Below are 27,786 nucleotides of genomic sequence, written 5' to 3'. Positions count from 1 at the left end.
TAAAGCTAGCCTAATTTATTAAAATCAGTTTAAAACATTTTTTATCCTAAAATGTTCAGTTTATTTTGATTCGAAAATTAACTAATAAATATTTTAACTATCTTCGATGAATTTAATACCTTTTATTGTTCAAAATTATCAGTAAACTTTATACATAACATTTCAAATTCATTTAATGTCCATCATAACTGGTAAATATTGCAGTTTTTCTATTTTGATGACTATAAAAATCCCTAAAATTCCTTATGCGTAAAATATTTAGTGCATTATGCAACAGTTATCATGGAACTTAAATTATTTCGTAAAATCAACTGGATTTTTTGCTATACATGTTCGCAGCTATGATAATGGAATAAATGCATCTGAGCTTGGTGTGAGATTTATCAGTTATTGGTGCTAAGATTTAACTACATCTTTTAAAGTTAACATGAACGCTCTATTCGTTATTAACTTGAAGTAATCATACACACAATTTTTAGTGCTTTTCGACACCAAATTCGGATCGATATTACCCCACAGTTTTTACGGTGTATGCACCAATATGTCTTTCAGGGTTCTCTGACTGATGGGCAATATTTTTAAAACTGAATTATTATTTTGCAAGTGGTGACGTAACATTAAATTTTCAGAGTGTCGAATTATCAAATAAAAAAATAAATTCCACATTATTCAATAGTTTCTTGAGGATTAAGAATATAATAGAAAGATGTCTTTCGCTTCCATTTATTATGTATTATTAAAATTTAGGTCTTTTTTTTTAAAAAAAATCTTTAATCCTATTAAAAATTTAAGGTGTTATAAAACTAATTTCGAAGCATATATCTTTTATCGGGAGATTCTTATATATTTTAAAATTAAAATAAAATTGCACGATTAAGTGTTTTACTTGTACATTATTTCTAGAAACGAAACAATGTATTGCAGGTGATAAAATCATTTCTAATATGTTTTCAGAGCTTTTAGAAGCATCAAATAGAAGTTAGTACTGTTCAAACGCATCTTTACTGATAAGGTTCTTTTATTGATTTATTTATCTATCTTTTAACGTCGCATCAAGCATTGTCTGGGTTGTTTAGAAAATTCTGTAATGTAACATTTCCTCAAGCTACGTGGAATGTATGTTCATGTTATGAGAATGAATAAGTCATAAACATACCATTTAATGATTTGTTGTAAAATAATTCCGATTGTCTCGTATTTTGCAACGTTATTTTCCAGTGATGTTTATTAAAACCAATGACAATGCTTTAAATGGAAATTAAGTCTTATGTATCACAGTTAGACAGGACTGCCAACTTTCTAGGCATTTTGGAAAAGATTTCTCCTGGCTTTAGCTGAGTTATTGCTTTAATGTGTTATTCTTTTTTCATGCACTTGATTTAAAGTTATTTTTCACACCACTATTTGTAAATTATTCGAAAGCTATTCCAACTCTCTCGCAGTGAAGCTTTTAAAATGTTGGCAAAATTACCAAAAATTTTGTAAGCTTTAGTTTTTACTAGTCTACCACTCAATAAAATATTTAACGAAAAGCTTAGTAGTAAGCAGCGTTGTACTTAGGTTATAGAGTTACGAAAACAGTTTCAAAGTTGTCCGAAATAAAGATTGCAAATGAGGAAAGACAGCGGACTCGGTTGTCAAGCTATACGAAGTTTCTCTGTAACTGCGCTGTCAGCTGTAAGCTTTAGTTTTAAATATTCTACCACTCAATAAAATATTTAGCGAAAAGCTTAGTAGTGGGCAGCGTTGCACTTAGGTTATAGAGTTACGACAACAGTTTCAAAGTTGTCCGAAATAAAGATTACAAATGAGGAAAGACAGCGGACTCGGTTGTCAAGCTATACGAAGTTTCTCTGTAACTGCGCTGTCAGCTGTAAGCTTTAGTTTTAAATATTCTACCACTCAATAAAATATTTAGCGAAAAGCTTAGTAGTGGGCAGCGTTGCACTTAGGTTATAGAGTTACGACAACAGTTTCAAAGTTGTCCGAAATAAAGATTACAAATGAGGAAAGACAGCGGACTCGGTTGTCAAGCTATACGAAGTTTCTCTGTAACTGCGCTGTCAGCTGTAAGCTTTAGTTTTAAATATTCTACCACTCAATAAAATATTTAGCGAAAAGCTTAGTAGTGGGCAGCGTTGCACTTAGGTTATAGAGTTACGACAACAGTTTCAAAGTTGTCCGAAATAAAGATTACAAATGAGGAAAGACAGCGGACTCGGTTGTCAAGCTATACGAAGTTTCTCTGTAACTGCGCTGTCAGCTGTAAGCTTTAGTTTTAAATATTCTACCACTCAATAAAATATTTAGCGAAAAGCTTAGTAATGGGCAGCGTTGTACTTAGGTTATAGAGTTACGACAACAGTTTCAAAGTTGTCCGAAATAAAGATTGCAAATGAGGAAAGACAGCGGACTCGGTTGTCAAGCTATACGAAGTTTCTCTGTAACTGCGCTGTCAGCTGTAAGCTTTAGTTTTAAATATTCTACCACTCAATAAAATATTTAGCGAAAAGCTTAGTAGTGGGCAGCGTTGCACTTAGGTTATAGAGTTACGACAACAGTTTCAAAGTTGTCCGAAATAAAGATTGCAAATGAGGAAAGACAGCGGACTCGGTTGTCAAGCTATACGAAGTTTCTCTGTAACTGCGCTGTCAGCTGTAAGCTTTAGTTTTAAATATTCTACCACTCAATAAAATATTTAGCGAAAAGCTTAGTAATGGGCAGCGTTGTACTTAGGTTATAGAGTTACGACAACAGTTTCAAAGTTGTCCGAAATAAAGATTGCAAATGAGGAAAGACAGCGGACTCGGTTGTCAAGCTATACGAAGTTTCTCTGTAGCTGCGCTGTCAGCTGTAAGCTTTAGTTTTAAATATTCTACCACTCAATAAAATATTTAGCGAAAAGCTTAGTAGTGGGCAGCGTTGCACTTAGGTTATAGAGTTACGACAACAGTTTCAAAGTTATCCGAAATAAAGATTGCGAATGAGGAAAGACAGCGGACTCGGTTGTCAAACTGTACGAAGTTTCCCTGAAACTGCGCTGTGAGCTTTAGTTTCCAATGGCCTACCACTGAATAAAATATTTAACGAAACGCGTAGTAGTTGGCACTTAGGTTACAGAGCTACGACAATAGTTTCAAAGTTGTCCGAAATAAAGATTGCGAATGAGGAAAGACAGCGAACTCTGTTGTCATACTTTACGAAGTTTCTCTGAAACTGCGCTTTCTTATTCCGTTTTGGAAGATTTTCGATTACAGATTGATTTTTTTTTAGTGTTATTTTAATTCTGTTGTTAACATCTTGTGTTTTATTTAATCTTTGATTAAGTCATGACAAATTAGCATAATTAAGTAGAAAGTGAAAAATCAGTATCGATCGACGAAGTTTCTTTGTTGCTATGGCAACTGTACTTAGCTGACTTCAGTAATTACCTATGCAGATTTTCGTTTTTTTTTTTTTTTTTTTTTTTTTCTTTGTCCAACTAACAAAAGAAGTACGTATTTCGAAAATTCCTATTAAAATAAAGTTAGCTTAAATTAAAGGGCATGGGATTAAAAACTTTGGATGAAGTACCAATTAGCCGCCAGATCTGCCCTTAGTGTATAATTTGTCCCATTAAAGTTTCAGCTCATTTACTTTTTAAGTAACACAAACGTCAGAGCTAGTATTCGGGGTGTAACGGATCCCATCTAAGACGATTGAAGTTTATCTCCAATTTTCCAAAGTTGATAACTATTTACTGTTTTATTCAATTTATAACGTATTATTTTTTAATTTAAATTTTTTTAATAAAAATTAATTTTTTCATAAAAATATGGATTATTTTTAAAAAATTACAAAATTTTTAAACTTTAAATTACAAAATGTATTAATTGTGTAATTTTTTTTTAAAAAAATACTAAATCTTAATTTGCATTTTAATTTCAAAAGTTTTTTTTTTTTAATAATCCATATATTTGAATTAAAAAACAAAGCAAAAATTAAGTATCTATTTTTTTGTTTTTAAAAATTTAATTTATTAAAAAAATTAATTTAAATTACAAAAATAATAATTTATAAATTGAATGAAACATAGTAAATAGTTATCAACCTTTTCATAAATCGTATCAACCTAAATATTTTTTTATATTTTATTATTTTTTTTTTTTAAATATTTTTTTAAATAAAATTTGTAATACATTTTAGTCATATTTTGGGGTTAAAATATAGCTCTTTTTTTCAAACTCTTATTGCAAAAATGCTATAAAAATGCAAAACTCTTGATACATATTTATGAGTTTCGTTTAAAAATGCATTTCCCTTTCATTTCAATTGAAGGAAGAAAAAAAAAGTATCATTTTCAGTTTTGACATTTTTTTATTCATGTAGGAAAAAACCTTTTACACTTGAAAGTACTTATTTGCCAAAAAAATTATTTTATACGGATATCTATTATGTATCTACGGTGAATATACTAAAAATAATTTACTTTTTCTTCCCTGATAAATATAACAGAAATGCAAAACAATTTTCTTTCCTACAAGGAAATGATTTTAGAATCGGTAAGTCATAATTCAAATAGGAACCACTATTGAAGTACGGATAGGAATTTTTATTGTCGCCGTAAAGTAAATTAATAAATGGCGCAATTTATAGTAATAACGGATATTTGTGAGTTTCTATCCTGAAGTACACCTATAAATTGTTCCCCTGCGCTTTAACAATAGTGTAGGGCCCAATGCCAAAGATTCGGAACCATGCCAAATGCGATAAAATCATAAATTTGGCGAATAAAATTTTTTTTGGCATAAATATTGGCGAATTATTTTTTACACTGGAAAGAAAAATATAGGAACTCAATCTCAATATAACTCAATCTTCAAAATTACGTCAAAATGAATTTTTCTAAGCAAATCGATATTATTTATTTGATTACAGTAATTTTCGTGCATAACCAATTAGAATTGGTTCCAAATAATGTAAGCATGAAACAAACTACCGTAAAATAGTTTTCTATGCTAAAAAATTTATTATACAAAATTGTTAAAAGCATTTGCATTAACAATTAACAAAAGTAATTAACAAAAGTAATTGCATTTGGCAAAAACTTTTGAAAATTGCCGAATACTTTCGATATTTGGCTAATTTACTGGCTAATAATTTGAAATCCTTAGCACGGGCCTTGATAGTGTACTTCTTTTTAAAATTTCATCATACATCTGAATCAATATAAAGTGGTGCAGAACCAGCATACATTCTCTAAGTAATAGCATTAAGATAGTTTATAAATGAACAATGCTAGATAAAATCAGTTACAAAGAAGGACATTTTTGCTCTATTATTTCTCTATTTTCTACAAATTTTTATATTTTGCATTTTGTGGCATGGAAATTATTTCAACAAAAATAATTTTTCGATAATTCTTAACATCAATGCGTGACTAAATTGTTTTTTTCTGAAATTCTATAAAAATATTTGCCTTAATGATTTTGTGTCAATTATTTTCCCAGTTTTTCCGCAATGACGCAACTGCTCTTTGAAATCAATAGTCATTGAAACTATTTGTTGTCTACAATTTCTTTGCACTTGAAATAATCTAATTTGGATTTAAAGCTCATCATTTAATTTATCTCCAACACATTTTTTCAGCAATAGAAAAAAAAAATTCATTAGCGTTAAAAAGCAATTTTGAGTTAATAAGCTTATTAGAGTTAACTTAATTAGCATCTGCTTAATGCTTGTGTGTGTGAATTGTATTTGTCTTCCATTATCTTGTTCATAAAAAAAATATTTCAAATATAAATAAAAATTTAATTATATTTCTGTAAAACGTTTCTTAAATTTATTTGAATATTTCGATTGAACGCGTCAATGCAAACATAATATTACTCACCTTTTAAAAATTATCAGTGTTTGTGTAACAGCTTTTATGTTATGCTCTGCCAAATCAAGACTTTACTCACTGTTATTAAAATGAATTAATCAAATGTTATTCCATAATATTGTTAAAAAAATAATACAATACGTCATATATTTAAGAAAAAAAAGCTTTTATGCATCGTTTACGTTTTCTTTCTACTCTTAAATTTCCTTATAAAGTTCTACTTTTTTAATTCACTCCAAAACCATTTTACTTCTCTGTCTCGTAAAAAAATGCATGACTTTTTTATTATATAAAATTTATTTTTTCCCCCTGAAAGCTGGGGCATGATCTCCTGCACGCTTATATTCGCCAACCCCTGGTTTTATTTACGCAGGTCTTTTTTTATTTTTTTTTATTGCTTTGCTCTTTTGTTTAATCTAATCCCTATGAAATATGCCCCACCTTTTATACTTTATTTTTGATATTTTGCTTAAATATACACTTCATTACCCAGTGAACATTAAAGAAAATTAAATTCACGGAGAACCCTTTTAATAAGGAAAAATGAAGCACTAATAAGTTATTTTTGGTATTGAAGCAATTTTTTTTTACTTCTAATACTTCAGTTTTATTTAGTTTTGCAATTGAGGATATGAGCCATCGATCGATGTAATCTTCCTACACATTTTAGTTTGTCTTCTTTTTATGATTTAGTTATATTATTTTAGCGTAAAAAATTGTTGCATCTAACAGAAATCATAACCTATTTGTCACCCTCTAGAAAACTCAGTTTACTTAAACTTTCTTTCATACATAACGAATTCCAACTTGTTGAAAATCTGGCACTACTCCAATTTGACTAGGGAGCATTTTTACGATAGCGGATAAGTAAAGGGAGGGAAAGTTCTCGAAGTGCTTATTCAAGCAAGCAATTTCTTTTCAAAATGTATTTCTGCATGTTCTAAATTATCCCCTCTGAGAGTACCGAATAACGACCACTTTCGCGCAACCCTGATTCTATTTTATTGCTCTATCGCCTTTCGAGTGGAACCAAAACACCAAAAATAAGCCAGTGTTCCACTCCAGAAAATTCAATGTATCGAATATCTTATTCTGCCGTTTCATTCATAAATCACTGCATCAAATCCCACTATGGATGATGGAAAATGATGTTGCTCTCCAATGACGAACCTAATGATGACCATGGGATGAAGAAGAATTATATAGTTTGGTTTTCTGTTGGATTCGCCGTTTTGAGAGCTCGCGTAAATGGTGCTTTGGTGAGCGAAGAAAGCTCTGAACGATGCATTTCGAGAGCAAAAGGAAACTGCTTGTTTTATTTGTTTTCCTGTAAAGGTCAAAGGTTAAGAAGGAAAATTTATACCATAAGATGGCAATAAAAACTACTTCTAGGAGGGCGATCCATTAATATGGAGTCTTCGGCAGAAAAAGTGATAAAAGGAGAGTTGTAATAAAATTTTATGCATATGTTCTACCATAGACTTATATTAAAATGTATTTTATGCTTTATATAAACTGTCTTTTGGTTTGTGATTTGTGTTTTTTATGGCATTCTTTTTAATTTGGAAGATTTTTCAAAGATTCGTTATTAAAATAATATTTAATCATTCAAATATTAATATTTAATTATTAAAAAATTGTTCAGAGAGCTCAATCTTACTTACATCTTCTTACTATCATCTTGGCCTATATCTTCTCCAGAGATCAAATATTAATTTCGTTGCCTTTCGGGTTATCTGTGTGGACGTTTTTTCGTAGTTTTTTTTACTTCAGTAGCGCATGCTTTGCAAGGCTTATATTGGCGGCTATGGCTGCTTTTTTTTTATACATAAAACAGATAAAAAGGATTAATTTCAGAAATTGGCGACTAATTTTATAAAAATTTATTTTTGAAAAAAATATTGTTACCGAACTAGTGCCGCGTCAAATCTAGTTCTAATTTGTTTTTCCTCCACATCTGCATAGTTTTTTCAATCTAAAAACGCTGATATTTATGATGGAAATGACAAACTTGGCAAAATTGCTTAATTCAAATTTCAAGTTTCGTAATTTTGTAATTCAACTCTTTCAATTCGCAATTTAAATATTTCCGGAACAACCATTCTCTGTTCCACATTAAAACGGTCGTTAATGGAGGTTAGTCGTTCTTAAGGAGTTACTTCCATTGACTTCAAAATGTTATCGAAGGCACATGATTTTTGTAAGCGATTTTAATTTTACTTGGTGTCATTTTCTAGGTGCAGAAATGCCTCTTGTGTTGAGGTCGGGAAAACCGGATCGATGAATAAAATTTAGCTTCAATAAAAATGACTCCTACTCTTATAATTATGTGTAAAAACAAAAAAATTTAACAATTATGAATTATTGAACTATTTAAAATGAATATATATATAATTATGTTTTTTGTTTAAGTTTGCTTTTCCTCACATTGATATTTTGCACCACTTTCGTCATCGTCGAAGGCACTCGCTTAAAATGAACATAATCCATCCTAACAATCACGAATAACTGTTACTAACTTACAATAGTTATAAAAATGTCATATTGTTGCGAAAAAGGTTTAGTGTTGGTAGAAAGGCAATAATTACGCACAATAAATGATTTTGACTTCGAAGTCGAAGATAATGGTTGCGAGTACAATAAATTATTCAAATATTATTGAATGAGATATGAAGGCAAATACAGATATTAACAAGCAATAATTTTAATTTTTGAAGTAGCAATCCGATACTCAATTGTTATGAAAACTGATATCAAAGTTTATTGCGCCAAAAAACATATGAAAACATAGTATTTTGCCATAAACATTATCTGGTCTTAAAGGCTGTTTTTTCGAATGCTCCATCGTAATATGAAATGATGCTTTTTGTGAATAATATGCTATTTTTATAATTTGTGAATTTGCAACCATTACTCTCGACTGTTTGGTCAAGTTTAGCCTATCTAAAGTCTGGACTGTCTCTACCCTTACTCTTATTTTGAAAATGGCGCAAAACTTCTATGGAGAAAAGCCTCAGTTTTGTGAAAATGAAAAGCGTTTGTGGTCTAATATTTTAATATTAAAAATTTTACTACAATGCTGTATTTCTTGGGCTCATAAAACTTTGCAAGAGCTGTGGATAAGGCAGTGATTTTGATAATTTTCATCTAGGTGGAAAAATGTCGCCAAATTGGCTATTTTGTAAAAATTTAATAACTTTTAAAATATTTATGTTATTTGTCTGTTGTAAAGCCCAGATAATTCTTCACGCCAATATTATATCGTAACAAAATCACATATTATTTGCAAAAATGCGTAATTTCAAAGCATTCGTAAAACGATCCACAATACGTAATATATAGTTTTTTAGCAAAAAAGTTAGTCTATGGAATGTAAAGTGTTTTTCCATATAAATGGTAAAAATCAAACTGAAAATTAAAAATGCTTTATTTTAATTTTATTTTTTTTAAAAAGTGGAAAACTTATTTTTATACTACAGTATTCACTGCAGGGTTGATAAACTATTAAATTCTTTCATAGAAGATGTGCAACTTTAACTGCATTTAAAGTATTTGTAACTGAGCTATAAACTCACAACAGTTAAATAGTATATTATTCTCTTAATAGTGTTATTTCATATTACAGAACCTTCGAACAGCCTTTGACTACTCGTTCTCGCTTATTTATTGTCAAATGCTCTTGGAACCTTCTTCTACATCGAAAACATTCTAAGACAATCACTAAGGGCTTTCACGAAATAACTAAATTTACAAAATAAATAAATGAATGTCTTATTAAATAATACTTAAAAAAGTTTTGTTTTTTTTTGTTTAAAAAAATTTAATATAAGTGTTACTAAAGGACTTTCTTTCAATTCGCCATTTATCGAAGTTTTGAGGTCCTCTTCTGACGTCATAGCATTGACGTGACTATTTCTTTTTTTGACGCCTCGGATTTGTTTGCATATATGTACTTGGAATACTCAGTTCTGAGTTTAATTTTTGTGTCGCGTTTTTTCAAAAAAATGTGTTCTTTATATTTTGAAATATCAGAAGAAGATATTGAAAAAAAGTACTTTGGGAAATTATCCTATATTGATATGCCTGATATTGAGATAATCCTATATTGATATGCCTATATTGATAATTACCTGATAGTTGAGATGCGGATTTACGAAATTTAGTTTACACGAGCAGAAATTCTTCTACCTGAATCTTAGTTGAAGCAACCTCTACAAATACTGCCACCTACCGTGAAGAACATAAAACTCAGTCGGAAATAAGGTGAATACGTTCTTAAATTTGAAAAAATCAAAACTTTCTTTTCATTCAAATTCAAGAAGTTGCCTGTTAATGTATTATTACCTATTTGGTTTGGCACGTTTTCTGACAGTTTAGCATCTATTAACTTATCCCTGTAAAATACATTTTTTAAGTGTTTAAGTTGACTATTTTTTTTTTCTCTTTCATACCCTCTCTTGACATGATCCTAAACATTTTGTTTTTCCCCTAAGATTCGTTTTTATTTCTGCCTTCGCGTTCTACTTTCCGGATATGAAATTCGTTTCCGAAAAGCAATTTTCTTTTATGGAACAATTTGCCTCGGAATAAAGTGGCTTCAAAGAAAAAGAAAGGAGAAATTCTTGTAGATTTGTTTTTAACTATTGAATGTCAAAATAATAGAGAAACTCTTCGACGATTAGAGTCGGCATCTGGTCTTCTTTACTGGTTTCTTTTATTTTTACTATTTTGGGAGTTGACTAATAAAATGTGGCATATCTGATGTTAGTTTGATAATAGCAAACAGAAATTTCGATCTTAACTTGCTTCTCGAGCTTAAGGCTGTTTTCTATCACCGCCAAAAATCTCCTCTTGGTCTTTTGAAAGTGATGCGCCTTACTTTTTTTCTTCTCTGGCTTGTTAAAAATCAAATTATTTTCGTATTTTTTCATCCATTCGAAGTGTTTCATTTTATTTTAACGAGTCATTGTATCCCGATTTCCATTCTAAAATGTGACCAACTTTTATAGAAATTCAAATTTTTTTTTTTGTATTTATTGAATCTTTTAGTTAAATTTGTTTTTTGTAATTGTGTAATTAAATACAGAAAATAAAATTTAAGTAAAGAGAAAATGGATAGTAACAACATTTTATTTTTTGCATAACAATAATGAAAAATAAAAAATAAAAGTTCACTTTGGAAAAAAATCTAAGAACAGCATTCTATAAAATTCAGAGTGATAGGTTTTTTCACTCTACAGCAGGGGTTGCCAAACTTTTTTGATCATCGACCCCTACGTAATTTTTCGAAATCTCCATCGACCCCCATAAAAGTAATTTTCTGTTAATTAAAATAAAACTCTATTAGATACTGTGTTTGTACATTTATTTTATGATTTTGAACATTTATTAAAGTAATAGTACATAGTGTAACAATAGTTTTATGAAAAATATATTAATGTTGAAATATAAATACCTTAATATTTATGAAATAATAAGTAATTATAAATAAGTAGAAATAATAAGTAAAGTAACTACGGATTTATTGCTTCTTAATCAATGACATGGGTGTGCCTGGTGTTTTTTTTCTGCAAGGTTCGTTATATTGGGTTCAAAATTGGTCAATTTTAATCTTAAATCCCCTCGAAACTCCACATTTAATTTGTTTCTGTTCTTAGTTAAGATTGAATTTACGTCACTGAAACCGGCTTCAACCATATAGGAACTTAGAAATGCTATCATAAATGGCTGAGCTATTTCGTGAAGTCTTACATATTTTTGCATTATATTTATATTGGTCCAAAATTTGCTTATTGTTAAATTTTTAAAAAGCGTCTTTGCTTCAAATCCCCATAATAATTCAGCAAGCTCATCCTGCAGGTTGATGTCCACGTTTTCAATTTGAGCAGAAAATGGCACAATAATCCAATCAGGGATGTCAATGTTTTCCAAATCAACAAAACGCAGTTTAAAATCGTCGCTCAATTTTTGAAGATTACCTGTATATATTTCCAAGTCTTCTTCTTTTATTTCTAATTGTCACATATCTGAAAAATACTGATAATCCTTCGACCAATCGACCCTTCCGGTTCGGGTCGACCCCCATTCGACCCCCTGGCTCAGATCGACCCCCGCTTATGTTAAATAGACCCCTGGGGGTCTATATAGACCACTTTGGCGACCTCTGCTCTACAGTAACAATATTTTATTTTTTAAATAACAATGATGACAAATTTGAAATAATACACTATGCAAGAAATTCTAAAAATAACACTCAATAAAATGCTTGATTTGGTTTAACTTATTTTTAAATTTTAATTTTCTACTTGTTTTAGGCCTCGCCTCTATGTGTGTTCCGATGTACATTGCTGAAATTTCTCCCCAAGATATCCGAGGTACTTTGGTGACTATCAATAACTGCGCAATCACTTTGGGACAATTCATCGCCAGTTTGGTAGATGGTGCATTCAGTACAGATCACGTAAATGGGTGGAGGTAAGAGCCTAATAATTATCTTGTTCTAATAGTATTAATTTTTTTTTAAATAATTGCATGAAAATCAATAGTCTGGACGAATGGATATAGAAATGTACGATTTATTAATGTTCTCTATTGGAAACCGACAAATTTATTCTCTCCAAATTCTTAATTTTTCAATAGATGGCGCTGTTTATTAGAGAATCTTATCTATATATTAAATTATAGCGTTAAAATGACTGTAATATAAACTAACTATTATAGTACAACACTAAAATGTGTTTGTGTGTGTCTCCTATAACTCAAACCGTTTGCTCTATCAGCCAGAATTCGGATAGCGACTGCAAAGGCAAATTTTTGTCCTCGATCCAGAAATCCGTTCCAAATTTTAATTTGGATCGTTCGGAAGAGCCCTTAAAAAATTGGATTTTCTCAATGATTAGGAGTTAACCATTGTTTGTTTTAAATTAATCTATAGACAATTCTGTGTATGTCAAATATTTTAATAATGACATAACTATTGTTTCCTTGCTTATAGCTCTATTTGATCAAAAGGTTTATTTCACTTTATTATTTAATTATTTTTTATTTTCTATGTTAGATACATTCGATGATCAACGGTAACATGGGCGAACTATGTCACCAAATTAGTATTTCTAAAGTTACCTGAAACTGCATGTTTATTTTGTTCATAGTAATTCGTTTAAAACTTCTTTCGATGAAGCTAATTAAAATGAACTGTTATTGAAATGGAAAAAAAAAGATATATATTGAAAGGCGCAATCTATCTATTATATATAATTCTCTTACGTGGCTCCCAAATTTTGGCTTTATTTCTTTTCCGCCGGTGGCAACGTTTGCTTTGTTTTGAAAACACCAAAGCTTTCTGTCTTTTAATGGTGTGTTTCTGATATAATATATATAATTCTCTTACGTGGCTCCCAAATTTTGGCTGAAGTACTTTGTACAGCTAAATAAGATTCTTTTCACAACAGTTAAATATTTACTTTATTTTCTTCATTCATAGAGTAAACAGTCGGCAAAGAATTCTGTTAGGTTAAAAAACATTTCGCTAAAAAAATAACGAATTCTAAAAGAAATAATAATAAACAACTTAAAAAATAAAAGTGCTGTTGCCAGCCATGGAATTTTTTGAAAGTTAACTTAGCAACATAAATCAAAATGACATAGAAGCGCAACTAGATCAAAATTATGATACCTGAGCGCTTGACGTAACAAATCCTTCAATTATAAAAGTGTTGTATAGCCAAATGCCCAAATTAACAATTGTGTTCTTAAAGAAATTCTATAAAAAGTTTTAAATAAAAAATCTACTTCTACAACTGCTTCTTGAAGAACTTGGCTCATTGATTAAAAATAATGTTTTAATTTTACAGTACTAACTTTACTTCTACTTTCATTATTGCTATGACCCTCTTTCATTACATTTTACAACTTCATGCTAAATTTGAGGATTTTAAGTTGTTTTGTGGTTGAATACTGACATTTAGAAATGTGTACATAAAAAAATAATACTTAGAGGTTAAGAGTTGCCTCAGAAAAATTTGAATTGTTGACATTGAACTTAACAATGGAAACAATCGTTTTTGTGGAAAATTAAATTGTATTGTTGACATCAAAACCGCGGAAGAAAAGAATTGCCGCGGAGAAATTTGAATTGTTAGCAATGACTTAAACAAAAAGTTTTATTTTAACTGACAAATACTAGATTATAATTTTGACTTTTTCTATGACTATACTCATTTTCTTACTCTTTTCTTTGTTTTTTTATACATTTTATTTTTTTGTGATAAAATAAAAAACACTTATAGTTGTTCTGCTTCTGAACACTGATGAAAACACAAATGATGGGCTTCATCAACAATCACAAATATATATATATTTATTTTACAAATTCCATATTATTAAGGTGGCGCCCTTCAGAAAATTAAAAATACAAAATTATCTTCATCAAAGCTGTTGCTTTACATCCGGCGTTCAGGGACAGACTACTATTTCATATTGTTTTACAACACATGGCTTTAGCCCTCTGGTGGGAAAGACTTTAAAACAAAACTTACAACAGTTACTTTTCTCAACAACTGAAATTTAGAATAGTGTGATTAAGAAAAATATGTGAACTGTTTGCAATTTCAAATTAATATTGAAATGTACAGGTTTAAAATTTTCTACAGTGAAAAGTTTTCGGAACTTCAGTATTCAAAAAAGTATACAAAAACTAGACGTTAAGCACGTATCCAATGAGCGAGCGAAGCGAGCATTGGATTGCGAAGCTATCCGAAATGAACTGTGAAAGCAGTTTCGGGGGTTGGCGAGCGCCAGCGAGCAGGGGGCGAAGCTTCCTAGTATTTTTGAAATCATGATATCGTTTAATCATATCATGTTTTATAATCATGGTAAATCATGACATTGGCCATTTCAGAATTCAATCAGGTTCGACAGACAAGCGCGTGATGTCTCTTACATGCATCAAATTAAATCTGATTTAAATTTCGAGGTTAGTTATACTCACTTTACTTCTTCTCTAGTTGCGTGTACCCAATTGTCAATATCTTGATAAGTAAAAAATGCTTAAAATGTTTGAGCTATTTGTCCTTTTAAAAGGCTAGATTATTATTTTTTAGCAAGATACTATATACAGTGGAACCCGTTTAAGAAATTCCCGCTTATTAAGTTATTTTTAAGAAATTATTTTTGAAACAAACCAAATACCTCAATGTTAAATTTACCTTTATACAATGTTAAATTTCCCGTTTTTCCCGTTTAATAAGTATCGCACGTTTAGTTGAGGCCAGTATGAATGGTACAGAAAAATTATCGATTTTAGTTGCTAGTAAATCGAAAAATTTGTGTATTTTTAACCTTCAATTCCGTTTAAGAAGTTTTCCCGTTTAATAAGTCATTTCTTTCCACACCCTTGAAAAATTTCTTAAGCGGGTTCCACTGTATATTGTTTAGAAGTTAAGGTTTTGCGAATTATTGGCGTTCAAACAGATGCTTTTTTTCCCCTTTAGTGCTAAAACTTTTTTTAACAATTTTAAAACAAAGTAATCTTTAGTTGGGGTGATTTTAAATATCCACTGAAATTCCTACGCTCCTTAAAAATATTTGTATAGTATGTTTATAGGAATAACTAGCTTTTCAGCATTTATGTGTGTATTTTCTAAGATTCAATTGCACATAATAAAACAGTATTTTATCTGTTTGATTTCTTTTATGATCTTAATAAAATTTAGTATTTTTCGCACTCTTGAAGGTCGTTTTTTATTTCATAAAAAGCATTATAGAAAAACAAATTTGTCTGAGCATTTTAGGAAATCTATTTCTTTTATGTCATTCAAAATCGTCTTCTAGTTAGGACAAAATTGTTTACTAAATAGTATATTTTGTAATTCCATTGAAATAGAATTGTTTGAAAAAGTGGAGGATTCGGAGGTTAAAGAATTACAGTCAAGAATGTAAATTTCGGGTATCATTCAGTTTTTTTTTTTTTTTTTTTTTTTTTTTTTTTAATAAGATAAGATAGAACATTACAAAAAATTTTTAAAAATTAAAAATGAAGTTTTTATTTTGAGTTTTTGTTGTTTGAGTATTTATTGTTTTCCTACTATGCAATAACTACTAATACTATGCAATTTCCGATTCTCTGGAGCAGCGATTGCCAAAATGTGTTTTCCGGGACCTTAGGGTTCTGTGAAGGATTACAGGGGTTCTGAGAATTGTTCTTTTTTTTTACCAGAATAATGAAATTTGTAGAAAATAAAAATTTTCCATGTTGTCTGCGCTCTGTAGATTGTAGTAGATTTGACGTTACCCAGGTTGCACTGCGAGGAGGCCAACTACACCACTAATGCTCTAATGTTTTAAATGTTTATAATCTAATAATATTTTTATGTTGCATGCTTAATTAGATATTGTTTTATATTCAATGTTTATTCTCGTAGTATGTTTGCATGGAGTGTTTGCACACTCCACTGAATGATATTGTATAATAAAAAATAAATTAAATTTATATCTTGTCAATATTATTTAATATTTCGATTGTTTATATGAACTTAAATAAGTTGCCAATAAAAAACTGAGTAAAATTTTAAAAAAAAGTAAAATTTTAGTTTTATATGGAATAAATTATAAAAAGGATATGTTTCTATAAAAAAAATGCAGTTATTATTTTTTTATCGAGTTTTACAAAATAAAATAACTAAATTCAATAATGAATGATTACATTTTCTCTAACTATTCTCAACTATTATATCGGTTCTTTCTTGAAAATTATCATATATCTCATTTTACTAATTTTTTAGCGTATGTTTACACCTAGATCAATTACATAAATGCATCATTCTTCGGATTAAATATTTTTAGAGTAATTAATAGTCTCTTATTTTATTTATATGCTGATGAAAATACTTCCGTCAATAAAAACTCGACTTCCGGCGAAAAGCTTTTACTTCCGTCAATAAAAGCTCGATCTTTAGAGTTTCACAGCCGAAAAAAGTTGGGGACAGCTGCTTTGGAAAACTGTCCTGCGATAACAAAATTTTGAAAGCAAAATATGAAAACGATCAATAAAATGCCTGTTTGCTGAAGTATTTCGTTTTCGTTAAATTTTTTTCATGCTATATATTTTCCTCGTGCGATATAACTTCAACGCAAGTTTTAATATTTTCAAGATATTGTGTATGAGAGTTTTTGCAATTATTTTTCTAGAACTTTTTTAAATTAACTCTATTAGTTCATCTTATCGCTATTCTTAATCGAAGCTTTGTCTCCAAGGAAAATAAAAAGAGCCATAATTTAAGTGCCTTGCACTTGAAGCAATGCGATGATTTTAAATTATATATATAATCTTGCCGTGGAGAATTATTTGGGCTTTAGAATTGGAAAATAACTTAATTTAAAAGTTATTAAACTTTTTTTTAAAAATTCGCCAATTTGGCTACATTTTTCAACCTAGATGAAAATTATCAAAATCACTGCCTTATTCTCAGTTTTTGCAAATTTTTATGAGCCCATGTAATGCAGCATTGGAATAAGTTTTTAAGTATTAAAAAATTAGGCCACGAACGCTTCATTTTCATAAAACTGTGTCTTTTTTTTCATGTTGACATTTTGCGCCATTTTCAAAATGAGCGTTAACAGAGCTAGCTTTAGATAGACTAAACTTGACCTACCAGTCATGAGTAACAGTGGCAAACTCACAGCAGTTATAAAAATAGCATATTGTTAGCAAAAAAGCCTAATTTCGTATTACGACGGAGTTTTGAAAAACAGCCTTAAACTTCCTACAGTGATAGATTTTTTTCTCTCCTTTCACTAGAATTATAATTGATACAGAATCTTTGTCAAATTTCAATTAGTTTTTGTAAAATTTTACTTAAATACTAATGTTGGTCATAATCTTAATATTTATTTTTATCTTCTTTTTCCTGTTTAGATATATGTTGGGTATTGCAGCAGTTCCAGCGATCATACAATTGGTTGGGTTCATTTTCATGCCTGAATCTCCCCGGTGGCTCATTTCTAAAGGTCGTTACGACGCTGCTCTGGACGTACTACGAAGAACTAGGGGGCCGAATTCCAACTATGAAGCAGAATTTGAAACTATTAAGAGCAATTGCTTAGAAGTAGATCGAGAAAAAGAAAATGGTTCGTATGAAACTCCTAATACTACAGAATGTTTTTTCTTACAGAAATGAACAATGTATCGAAGTATTGAGAAATTTGTCTTCTTCTATAGTTCTACAGCAACCCTTGGTGGGCCCTGGCTTGTTCCATAATTCCATTCCATACAACCCTCTGTTTTTACTTCTCCCTCCACCTATGGATCTTCATTATTTCCAAGTCGTTAATAACGTTGTCCTTCCACTTTTTCTTGGGCGGCCTCTGGGCCTGGTTCCCATAGGTGTCCAGTTAATGATCTTTTTCGAACCGTAATTATTGTCTTTTCCCTCTATGTGCCCAAGCCATGAGAGGTGCTGGGATTTGATAAAGTGACCAATATATTTATTCCCTTTATGATATTATCAATTTCTAGGTTCAACTCTATCATTAATAAGTCCTAGTATTCTCCACAGGACCTTTCGTTCAAACACCAGCTGATCATTTTAATCTTTTTTGGTCATTGTTCATGTTTCACTTCCACATGTCACTGTTAGTCTAGTAATAATTTTACAAAGTCGCATTTTTAAAGATTTTGTGAGCAATTTATTTTTTGCAAGGCAACTGTATAAAAAGTATGAATGATGGTTTCCGTTTAGAATTTTTGAGTGTATTTCTTCTGAGTTACTTCCTGAATCGGTGGTGAAACTATGCACTCTTTCAAAATCAAAATGATCTACAGTAAGTTTTGTTATCTGATCATTTGAAGTTTTACTTTTTTCCATGTACTTGGTTTTTTCAGCTTTAATTTTAAGTCCCACCTCGCCCGCTGCTCTAATTAAGCATCTAGTGATGGAGGTTAATGCTGATCTTCTTCTACTTATAACCAGCAAAAGCTCAACTCTGCGATGCTCTGTTGCAGATGTTTCCTTTTAAGTCAAGTTGCCGAACAATATGCTCCAGAATCAAATTAAATAACGGGGGTGAAAGTACTTCAACCTATCGGACGCCAGCATTAATAATAAATTCATCAGCCAGTTCATTTTGCACGATTGAGAAATGTGTACTAAGTATTTTTCAATATGATTTAAATCACAAACTTTTAGCTAATTTTTTAAAATAAGTGAGCAACAGGAAAGCGAGACACACGGAAGGCGAATGTCCATACGTTTTCAAGAGCATGAGCACATGGTTCATGTCTCTCGTTTCCTGCTCGTTCTCTTAGTGCGTAACTCGACTTAATTATTTATAAAACCAGAATTATGTTCGTGGTGATTATAGAAACATTTTACTGACAGTTGACCTTCTGACGAGCATACCGTTAACGAGAATCTGATAAAATGTTGTAATATGGTCATTATTAAGATATGCACTGTGATAAATTATCCATTTTTCGTAATGGCTAGTTTAAATATTAGTTATATGTGATTTTAAATACGTAATTTCTGTTAACGTTTAGCTGAAACCACGGGGTCATTTTCATTGCATCCATTGAAGGACCCGCGAAGGTTTGTACCTTTCAAATTCGAAAAATTAGTTGCATTCAAACTAATTTACACTACTTTTACATTACTACATTACTACACTACTTTTTTAAAAAAGTAGCACACTGCACTACAAACTACGAAAAAAAGTAGCGACTATTGTAGTTTCACTACCTATTGTGCGCTATTTCCTATAACTGAGTTTAATCCTAGAAATTAGACCCTTTTGCGTGAGTGTTTTATAATTTTATGATTCACAATAGTAGTTACTTATTTTTGTTGCCGTTTCATTGTTTGATTTCTTCTGTTAACCAATTTTTCCTTCTCATTTTAGAAACAGCCTCCATCATTCGACAAGTATTGCGAAATTCCTCTTTGCGAACAGCATTGATTGTCGGCTGTAGTTTGCAGGCCATTCAACAGTTATCTGGCATCAATACTGTTATGTAAGTGAAATATTTCATAACAATTGAAGATACGGGGAAAAGAACGGTTTTTTGTCCATTTTTCTCAAAAATGACTATTTGATCGCCACTCGTTGCATTTTGAAGATTTAAATTTTGACAAATCAATAACGTGAAAAATTAGTTCTGCCCGAGAGTTATTACGCAATGAAGATGAGTCGTGCTATGAGAAAACAGTTCATGTGCACGCACTTTACCTTGATTCTTTAATTGAAGCAATTATGTTGCGTTTCGAAAATGAATCAAAGCTGAACTTAAGTTCGGAGGGATAAGTGACAAGTTTTTTTTTAAGGGTTAGACAATGTTGGATATTTAACTTTTTTGATTTTGTTAAAATTTTCAGGGTTTATTTTGCATGTAAAACTATTAATGTTTTTTTAATTTGCTAAAAAATATGTTCTTGAAGCTTTTTTTTTTTTTTTTTTTTTTTTTTTTTTTTTTTTTTTTTTTGGAGGATAAAAACTGAAGATCCTTTGGAATATTGAGAAAAATAATCTGTTTAGCGATTGTGTGATGACTGCTATTTATTTATAACTAACTACCTTAGGCGACTAGCTGATCCACGTTTTTAAATAAGTGGAATTTCGAGATTAAAATCGCTAATCGAAAATCAAGATAATATATAAGTATAATAAGCTATTAAATTGTTTAAGTGAGCGTGGATTAAAATTTTGTCTCTTACACCGTACGCTCGTATGGTATCCTTGTAAATTTATTGTTAAAATGTTTAGTATAACATATTAAAATTTAAGAGAAAATAAATAAATATGCTAACTATCTCAGTAGTTCCTTTGTTGATGGATAATAAATCAAATTGGTAACTTTGTCAAAATCAAACTGTGTAGTTATTTGCTGTTATTAATTATGCGTGCTTATGAATTTAATTTGTAAGGATGCGGTCTAAATTGTAAAGATGCGGTAAGGTCTTGAAAGCGAAACGGAATTTAACTGTTATAAATTTCTTAAAGTTAAAAGAATACACAGATCTAGAACATTAAACAGTACATTTTAAAGCAATAAATAAACTAAAAAACAGCATAACCAAGTAATGTTGCATTAAAAAGTTAAATACAATCGACATTTATTTGACCCGTTTAATTGGTTATCAAAATGAACTTTTATTTTGCCAACCAGTTTCATTTAACTTTTTTAGGCCAAAACGAAAAATTTTTGCTATTAAAAACTTCCCTTTTCTGAGACCCAACAATTGAGATTTAATTAATTTAAGTTTTAAATGTGTGTAATCAAACATATAATTTACGTACGTTTGTTACCCAACCTCTTATCCTCTACATTCTCAGTTATTACCATGTGTTGGCGACTGCTTTTCGTTTTTCTAACAATAAAACAACAACAAAACTTTTTTTTTTTTTTGTTGTTAGAAAAACGAAACATGACCAACAGGGAAACGAAATGAAAACGAAAGTAAGTTAATACTAGATAATAGATAATATTAAGCGCTAAAGCTGTATTAAATATGATCACTAAGACAGCACAATAAAGACAGAAAGGATTTTTAAAAAAAAAGATGAGAAAAACGAAGAAAATAAATAATAATTCATCGTTTACCAAAGCGTTCCTAACTTTATAGAACTTTTAAATGATAGTTGGGTCTCCAGAGGTTTAATGCGTGTTTTTGAAAACGCACGCAACCTGGTATTTCAGTGTGCTAGTCTACTACAAAATTTTGTTTTTCAAAGGGAAAAATCAATACTAAAAAAAAAATAGAAGCAAAAATAGAACTCTTTAATGAGGTTTTAACTGTGTAGATAAATTTAGTGCTCTGTTTATTTGCCTGTGTATAATAAATGAACATCATTTGGAATTTTCGACAAGTTTTTATTAGACTTTCTACAAGTATCTGTCATTTTTATTATAATTTTTTTTTATCAGTGTAATTATCGAGGCGCCATAGGCACCTTTTTTAACAATATTTATATCTACACGTTATTTCAATTATTTAATCTGATCGCTTTATATAGTCGCAATAAATTATATATAATTTTATTAAATATTTAACGTTTTACTGTATAAAAAAAAATTATTTTCGCTAGAGGGGTCATCTTATTACAACGTTATTTACAAAATTTTCTTTACATTCAGACTTTAAAATGCTACTGTCTCGTTTCTTAATTTTAGTTACTGGTATATGCACATTATACAGGGGTCGTAAATGTCCTTATATTCCTGATAAAAAATATTTTGTCTTTACTTAACACCTCTTCTCATCTTTCAAAGCTAACTAATTTTTATGATATAAAATTAAATGCAAACTTAAGCTAAAATAAATAATTGTTTATTTATTTAAAGTAGTTCTATCATTCATAATTGGTAAATTTGTTCTGACTCATAATTATATCAGTAGGGATCATTTTTATTGACGCTAAATTTTATTCATCTATCCGGTTTTCATGACGCCAACACAAGTGGCGTTTACGCATCAAGAAAATGACGCTGACTAAACTTAAAATCGTTTGCAAGAAATCATGAACCTTCGCTACCATTTTGAAGTCAATGCAGGTAACCCCTAAGAACCAACAACCTGCATTAATGACACTATTTTACTGTAGTACAGCGAGTGGTCGCTCCTGAGAGGTTTCACTGTACTTTATAATGAACTAAACATTTTGATGTGTAATTTTGATCAACCTGACATGCGCATTCCTTTTGCATGTTAGGTTAAGCCAAATAATTACAATAGGCAGATCTACATAATATACATGAACGCGAGAATGCAGTTCGCGTAAAATTTGTCACCATCGCGAAAAAATTTTTACTATTACTTAAAAGAAAAAACAAATCCACTTCTTCTAAGAAAGTTTGTCTTTTTTGAACTTCCGAGAAAAAAATTTTCATTTTTAAGCCTTTTCTTTATGTAAACGCGATTAAAAGCATGATTCATGAACATTCACATGATTTAAAATCTCAGAACGCGATTCCTATTTACGCTATTTAAGATTGTGCATCGTATTTTCGCGATTTTTTTAATTAAATATCGTGTTTTGTTTTTCACGGATTTAAGAACCGCTATTTTGATTCGTGATCAAGTGACTTAATTATGCATTGGAATTCGTATTTACGCGATTTTAAAATTAAACATCGAAATTCGTATCCAAGCGATTTTTTTAAAAATTGAGGTAATAAAAATTTAGGGTCGAAATACGCATTCGCACACTGAAATTATTTGCACATGAAAATCACTCATTGAAATTCATATTCCCACAATTTAAACAAATAAATAAAATCTCGCATCAATATTTTTCTTTAAACGTTAATAACATTCTTTGGATAAATTCTTTCTACATAATAATTTGGATAAATTCTTTCTACATAATAATTTGGATAAATTCTTTTTCCTTACCCAAACTTCTTACTAAGATGTACAATTTTTAATGTGCAGGTACTATAGTGCTACTATAATCGAGATGAGTGGTGTAAAGGATAAAAGCAAGGTCATCTGGTTGTCAGCCGCAACTTCAGGAATGAATTGCATTTGTTCTTTCATCGGACTTATATTCGTAGAGAGGGTAGGACGGAGGAAACTGCTTCTTACAAGTTTGGTTGGTATGTGTATTCTTTTTATTTTCTAAATGTTCTAGTAATGAAGCTGCTATGAGTACCAGTTACAAATGTTTGCTGTATATTACTTTGTTGTTTCATCGCAGTTTAAGTTTCGTTAATATTGATTTAATAATTTATGTACAGAGTAGCAAATAAGTTACCTGTTTAGCCCAACATAGAGTGTCTATTGTGGTGCATAGATGTCGATGAAACTTGGTATTACATTATATGAACCTTGCGAAAAACATGTGTGCCGTAAATGACCTTTCATTTCACAAACAACGATAGCGCTTTTCAAGTTATGTAAAAGACGCTATTGCAATTTGAAATCGTTTAAAATGGCAGTAGTCACTGTCGCAAAATCATTCTGCACTATGTCATTATTAAAAAGTAGATTGATAAAAAATAGATAGATTGAATAGATAGAAAGATCACTATTGAATTATATGATAATTGCAGGATATTTTTTTTCTACAAGTTCAGCATTTAATTTTCCTCTAACTAATTAATTATTGAATGTTAATTTTGTTATTACATTGTTATAATTCTTGAAGTTTTGCACAGCAAAGTAAAATGTAATGTAAAATTGAGTACCCAAACACAGTGGTGGTGGCAATGACTCATATTATTTTCTACTATTGAGAGATTTAAATAAAATTTATGTGCAGCTGTGGTCAAAATCATTATGAATACACTTCGATAAATCAAGATAAAAGTATACATTTTTTTTCCCATTTAAAGAAAAAGAAGAATCTTTTGACAAAATATAGAGATTTTTCAGTTATGCTATCAGTATGTTTTTATGTTTAATTTCTTGATTTTTATGTCTTAGGCGTAATCTTAAGTTTGACTGTGTTGGGAATCAGCTTCCAGTTGGCGGATACATATTCTCCAGCTTTGACCTATCAGGATACATCAACTGTTGGTTCTGTATGTCATACGTTTAGGTAAATATTTGTTATGCAAGTATAAGAAAAGGATAATATGATAGTATTTAAAAATGTTTCTGTAGTCTTCAATGATTAATGCTTCAATGATTCAATACTGTCTTAGATGAATTCTAGTTCCAAATTTAGAAATTGAAAATCAACAAAATTATATCAATTTTAAGGACAGGGTAATTTATACAAACACTTATATTTTAATTTTTTTATTCTTGTTTTAATATAATTTAGAGTTTTTAATGCAATTGTAAAATATTTTTTATACTTAAAATTATTTAATGTACTCATTTTATGTATAAAAATATTATGTAAAGCCTCTAACTCCTTCAAGAAAAAATAATTTTCAGGGGAGCATTAACTGACAGTAAATTATGAATAATAATGTATTATAAATGATTATGATTGTATTTATTTTTTCCATCTTGCATTTGAAAAGACAAAGGAAATCCAGTAGCAATATCAGGTGTGAACTGCAAAAATATAAAAATGTTTTTAAAAGGTACTAAATCAAATTGTATCCAAAAAAATTAAAAAACATTTTTGTTCAAAATGTGGAATGAAAAATACTGAAAATTTTATACAAATTGATGTTAATACAAATAAAATATTTTGGTTTTAAAAACTACTTAACAAGAACACACATAAAGTTTCAGCTCTTAAAATTTTTTTGTTCTATTAAATTTAAGAGTAAAATACCATCGAGCATTTACTTATATATTACTTATATCCATTAATTTTTCCATAATTTGTTTATTCACGAATCTCCAAAAGAGGATTAATGACGTCTATTTGTAAAAAGTATAAGAATTCACGCTAATGTTGTATAACTGATTTTGCTATTATTACTGTGTTTGATTATCTTCATAAAATTGAAGATTGAATATTTAATTGCATTGAAAGTATAGATTCAGTTGCTTTTATGAACGAAAAATTGAATAAAAATGATTTGCTCAGATATTCTTGATTATAATTTTCAGTTCATGTGCTGGATGTATTGACAATTCAGCGTGCGGGTACTGTTACACTGAGTATCAAAATGGCACTCTCGATGGAACCTGTTTAAAAAGAAATGCTACGTACCAGATATTATCAGATGGGGGACTTTGCGATAATGGAAACCTGCCTCCTCATGTTACTTGGACTTATGAATGGTGTCCCACCAAATACTCGTGGATCACATTTTTAGGATTGATGTTATATTTATTTTTCTTTGCACCAGGTACAGTTTGTTTTATTTATAAAAATTTATTTTATTTTGTATAATGTAGTGGTGCAAAACCTTAAGATCTGGAGGCCAGATGAATTCTTTAATTGTTTGATATGTAGCCTCCATAAAGATTTCTTTTAAAAAATTTTAGATTCCTTAGCAAATTGTAACACAGCATCTCAATTCTGAGCTGCGGTGGTTCAAGAGATAAAACGTTTGCCTCCCAGGTTCAAATCCCATCGGTGGCTGGTTGATGCGTAATTCTCGTCCCGGCTTGCGCTGACCACAGTGCTGGTGTAAAATATCCTTAGTGGTAACACACAGATCATAGGTTTAGAATACAATTGTCGATTAAGTTATGTTAATGTTTTGAACCAGTCATAAAGCAATATTTAATTGTGTTTATGTTGAAATATGTTAATAATTATTATTTTTACAATTTCGTTACCTTTGTTTTTGTCTTTAACATCTAAAGGAAACAGTGGAACCTCCAAAAAGGACCACCTCTATTTACGACCACTTGTGAGAGGCATGAAATTTTTTCCGTAGACTTGGTGTTTAAGAAAACCTTTATAAGAGACCATTTTAACCTCTTCCAGTGACCGGGAAAACATCTGCACCAAATGCGGAAAAGGTCAAATAAAGAAACACTAATAAATATTAAAACTAAACATTTAACAAAAGAAATAAGTAGATTAAAATGTATTCAAAATATTTGTGTGGCGCTCTGATTTAGAGAACTCTTTTTGAGATACAACATCATGTTGCAGTCAGAGTGCCCTAAAGACGTTGCTATCAATGATTTATTTTTAGGGTTGAGAATTAAATTAGAGAAAAAGTTATTTTAGATAGAACAACATCTCAAATAGAAAAGCCTCTTATCTTTTAAAGCAAACTAGTTTTTATGATATAAAATTAAATGCAAAATTAGGCAAAAAACATAATTGTTTATTTATTTAAAATAGCTTTATGATTCATAATTAGTAAATTTGTTTTTGCACGTAATTATATCAGTTGTGATAATTTTTTATAGACAATATAACAATTTTAAAATCAATGGAGGTACTAACCTCTAAAAATGACCAACCTCTATCAAAAACTATTTTACTGTGGAACAGAAAGTGGTCGTTCCTGAGAGGTTTCACTGTACCAGCATAATATAAATTTTTCTAATATTGCATTTTCTGCTAAGATTGCTTTTACTCCCAAAATCATCTTACTATATTTAATAATATGTATTAAATTAAAAATATTTTTAGGTATGGGATGTATGCCTTGGACAATAAATTCAGAAATTTATCCTTTATGGGCTCGTGGTACATGCTACTCAATTGCTACATCAACTAATTGGCTGTGCAATTTTGTGATTTCCTTGACATTTTTGGATTTGATGCAAGCTATCACAAAATATGGTTAGTAAAAATATTTATAATTATTGAAAACTAGATTTTACCTTAACCACGAGTTTACAATCGTAGTTTTATGTTTATAAGTATCTTTCACTTGCTTGAATTTTTTTAACTGCCACAAAATATTTAAAAATACTCTGAATTCTTATCTTTATTACAAACTGTAATATTAATAAGGATTAATTTTTAATTTAAAGTATTTCAAATTAATGCTAGAGTAACATTCATCTTTAAATGTCGTAAAATTTTTTGACAAATAATTACACACTTCCCATATCCAACCTATTAAAAACTTTTCAATGTAAATTCTCCAAGAAATTTTTATTCATATTCACCAATCACTGGTTTAAAAAAATAGCTCCATTATTCTTTATTGACTTTCGCGTTTGTCTTTCTGATATTTGGGTTCAATACACAACTATAGGATGTCCAATAATTTTGCTTGCAGTATTTATATTGTAACACACATAAAACTGAAATAATGTCTGAAAACACTATGCTACAAAAAAAAATTTTTTTTCAAGCACTGATGCTATTCCTACTGGTTCTTACTTGACCTTTTGAATCCAAATATGATGTGCAGGTCGTCGGGCTACCGAAGCGGGGGTGCCATCCCCTCTGCAGAGGATCTAAATTGTGATGGCATATCTTCGGATCATCCTCAGGGATGTTTCCCAGACCGTCGCCAACAGCCCATTGTGCTACTCTAGTGCAACGTAAATGAACAACAACAACCAAATATGACCCCCATTTACCAGAAGCCCTTCTCTTATGTT

At 30.0% G+C, this 27,786-nt stretch overlaps 1 protein-coding gene across 3 annotated transcripts in view; it reads left to right on the top strand.

The window, feature by feature from the left end:
* LOC107438289 (proton myo-inositol cotransporter) overlaps nt 1–27,786 on the top strand; it is an 89,441-nt gene that overhangs the window by 46,180 nt on the left and 15,475 nt on the right. For all 3 annotated transcript variants that reach the window (XM_021146292.4, XM_021146293.4, XM_021146291.4), the window contains exons 2-8: nt 12,178–12,337; nt 17,778–17,989; nt 19,760–19,871; nt 23,290–23,453; nt 24,283–24,397; nt 25,372–25,613; nt 26,861–27,013. In XM_021146292.4, coding sequence (XP_021001951.1) covers nt 12,178–12,337; nt 17,778–17,989; nt 19,760–19,871; nt 23,290–23,453; nt 24,283–24,397; nt 25,372–25,613; nt 26,861–27,013 — 1,158 coding nt within the window. The remainder of the gene's footprint in view (nt 1–12,177; nt 12,338–17,777; nt 17,990–19,759; nt 19,872–23,289; nt 23,454–24,282; nt 24,398–25,371; nt 25,614–26,860; nt 27,014–27,786) is intronic.

This window comes from Parasteatoda tepidariorum, chromosome 3 (assembly GCF_982258835.1).
Source record: "Parasteatoda tepidariorum strain Cologne lab strain chromosome 3, Ptep-v5.0, whole genome shotgun sequence".
NCBI classification, from domain to species: Eukaryota; Metazoa; Arthropoda; class Arachnida; order Araneae; family Theridiidae; genus Parasteatoda; species Parasteatoda tepidariorum.
This window is presented reverse-complemented; position numbering and strand designations above follow the sequence as displayed.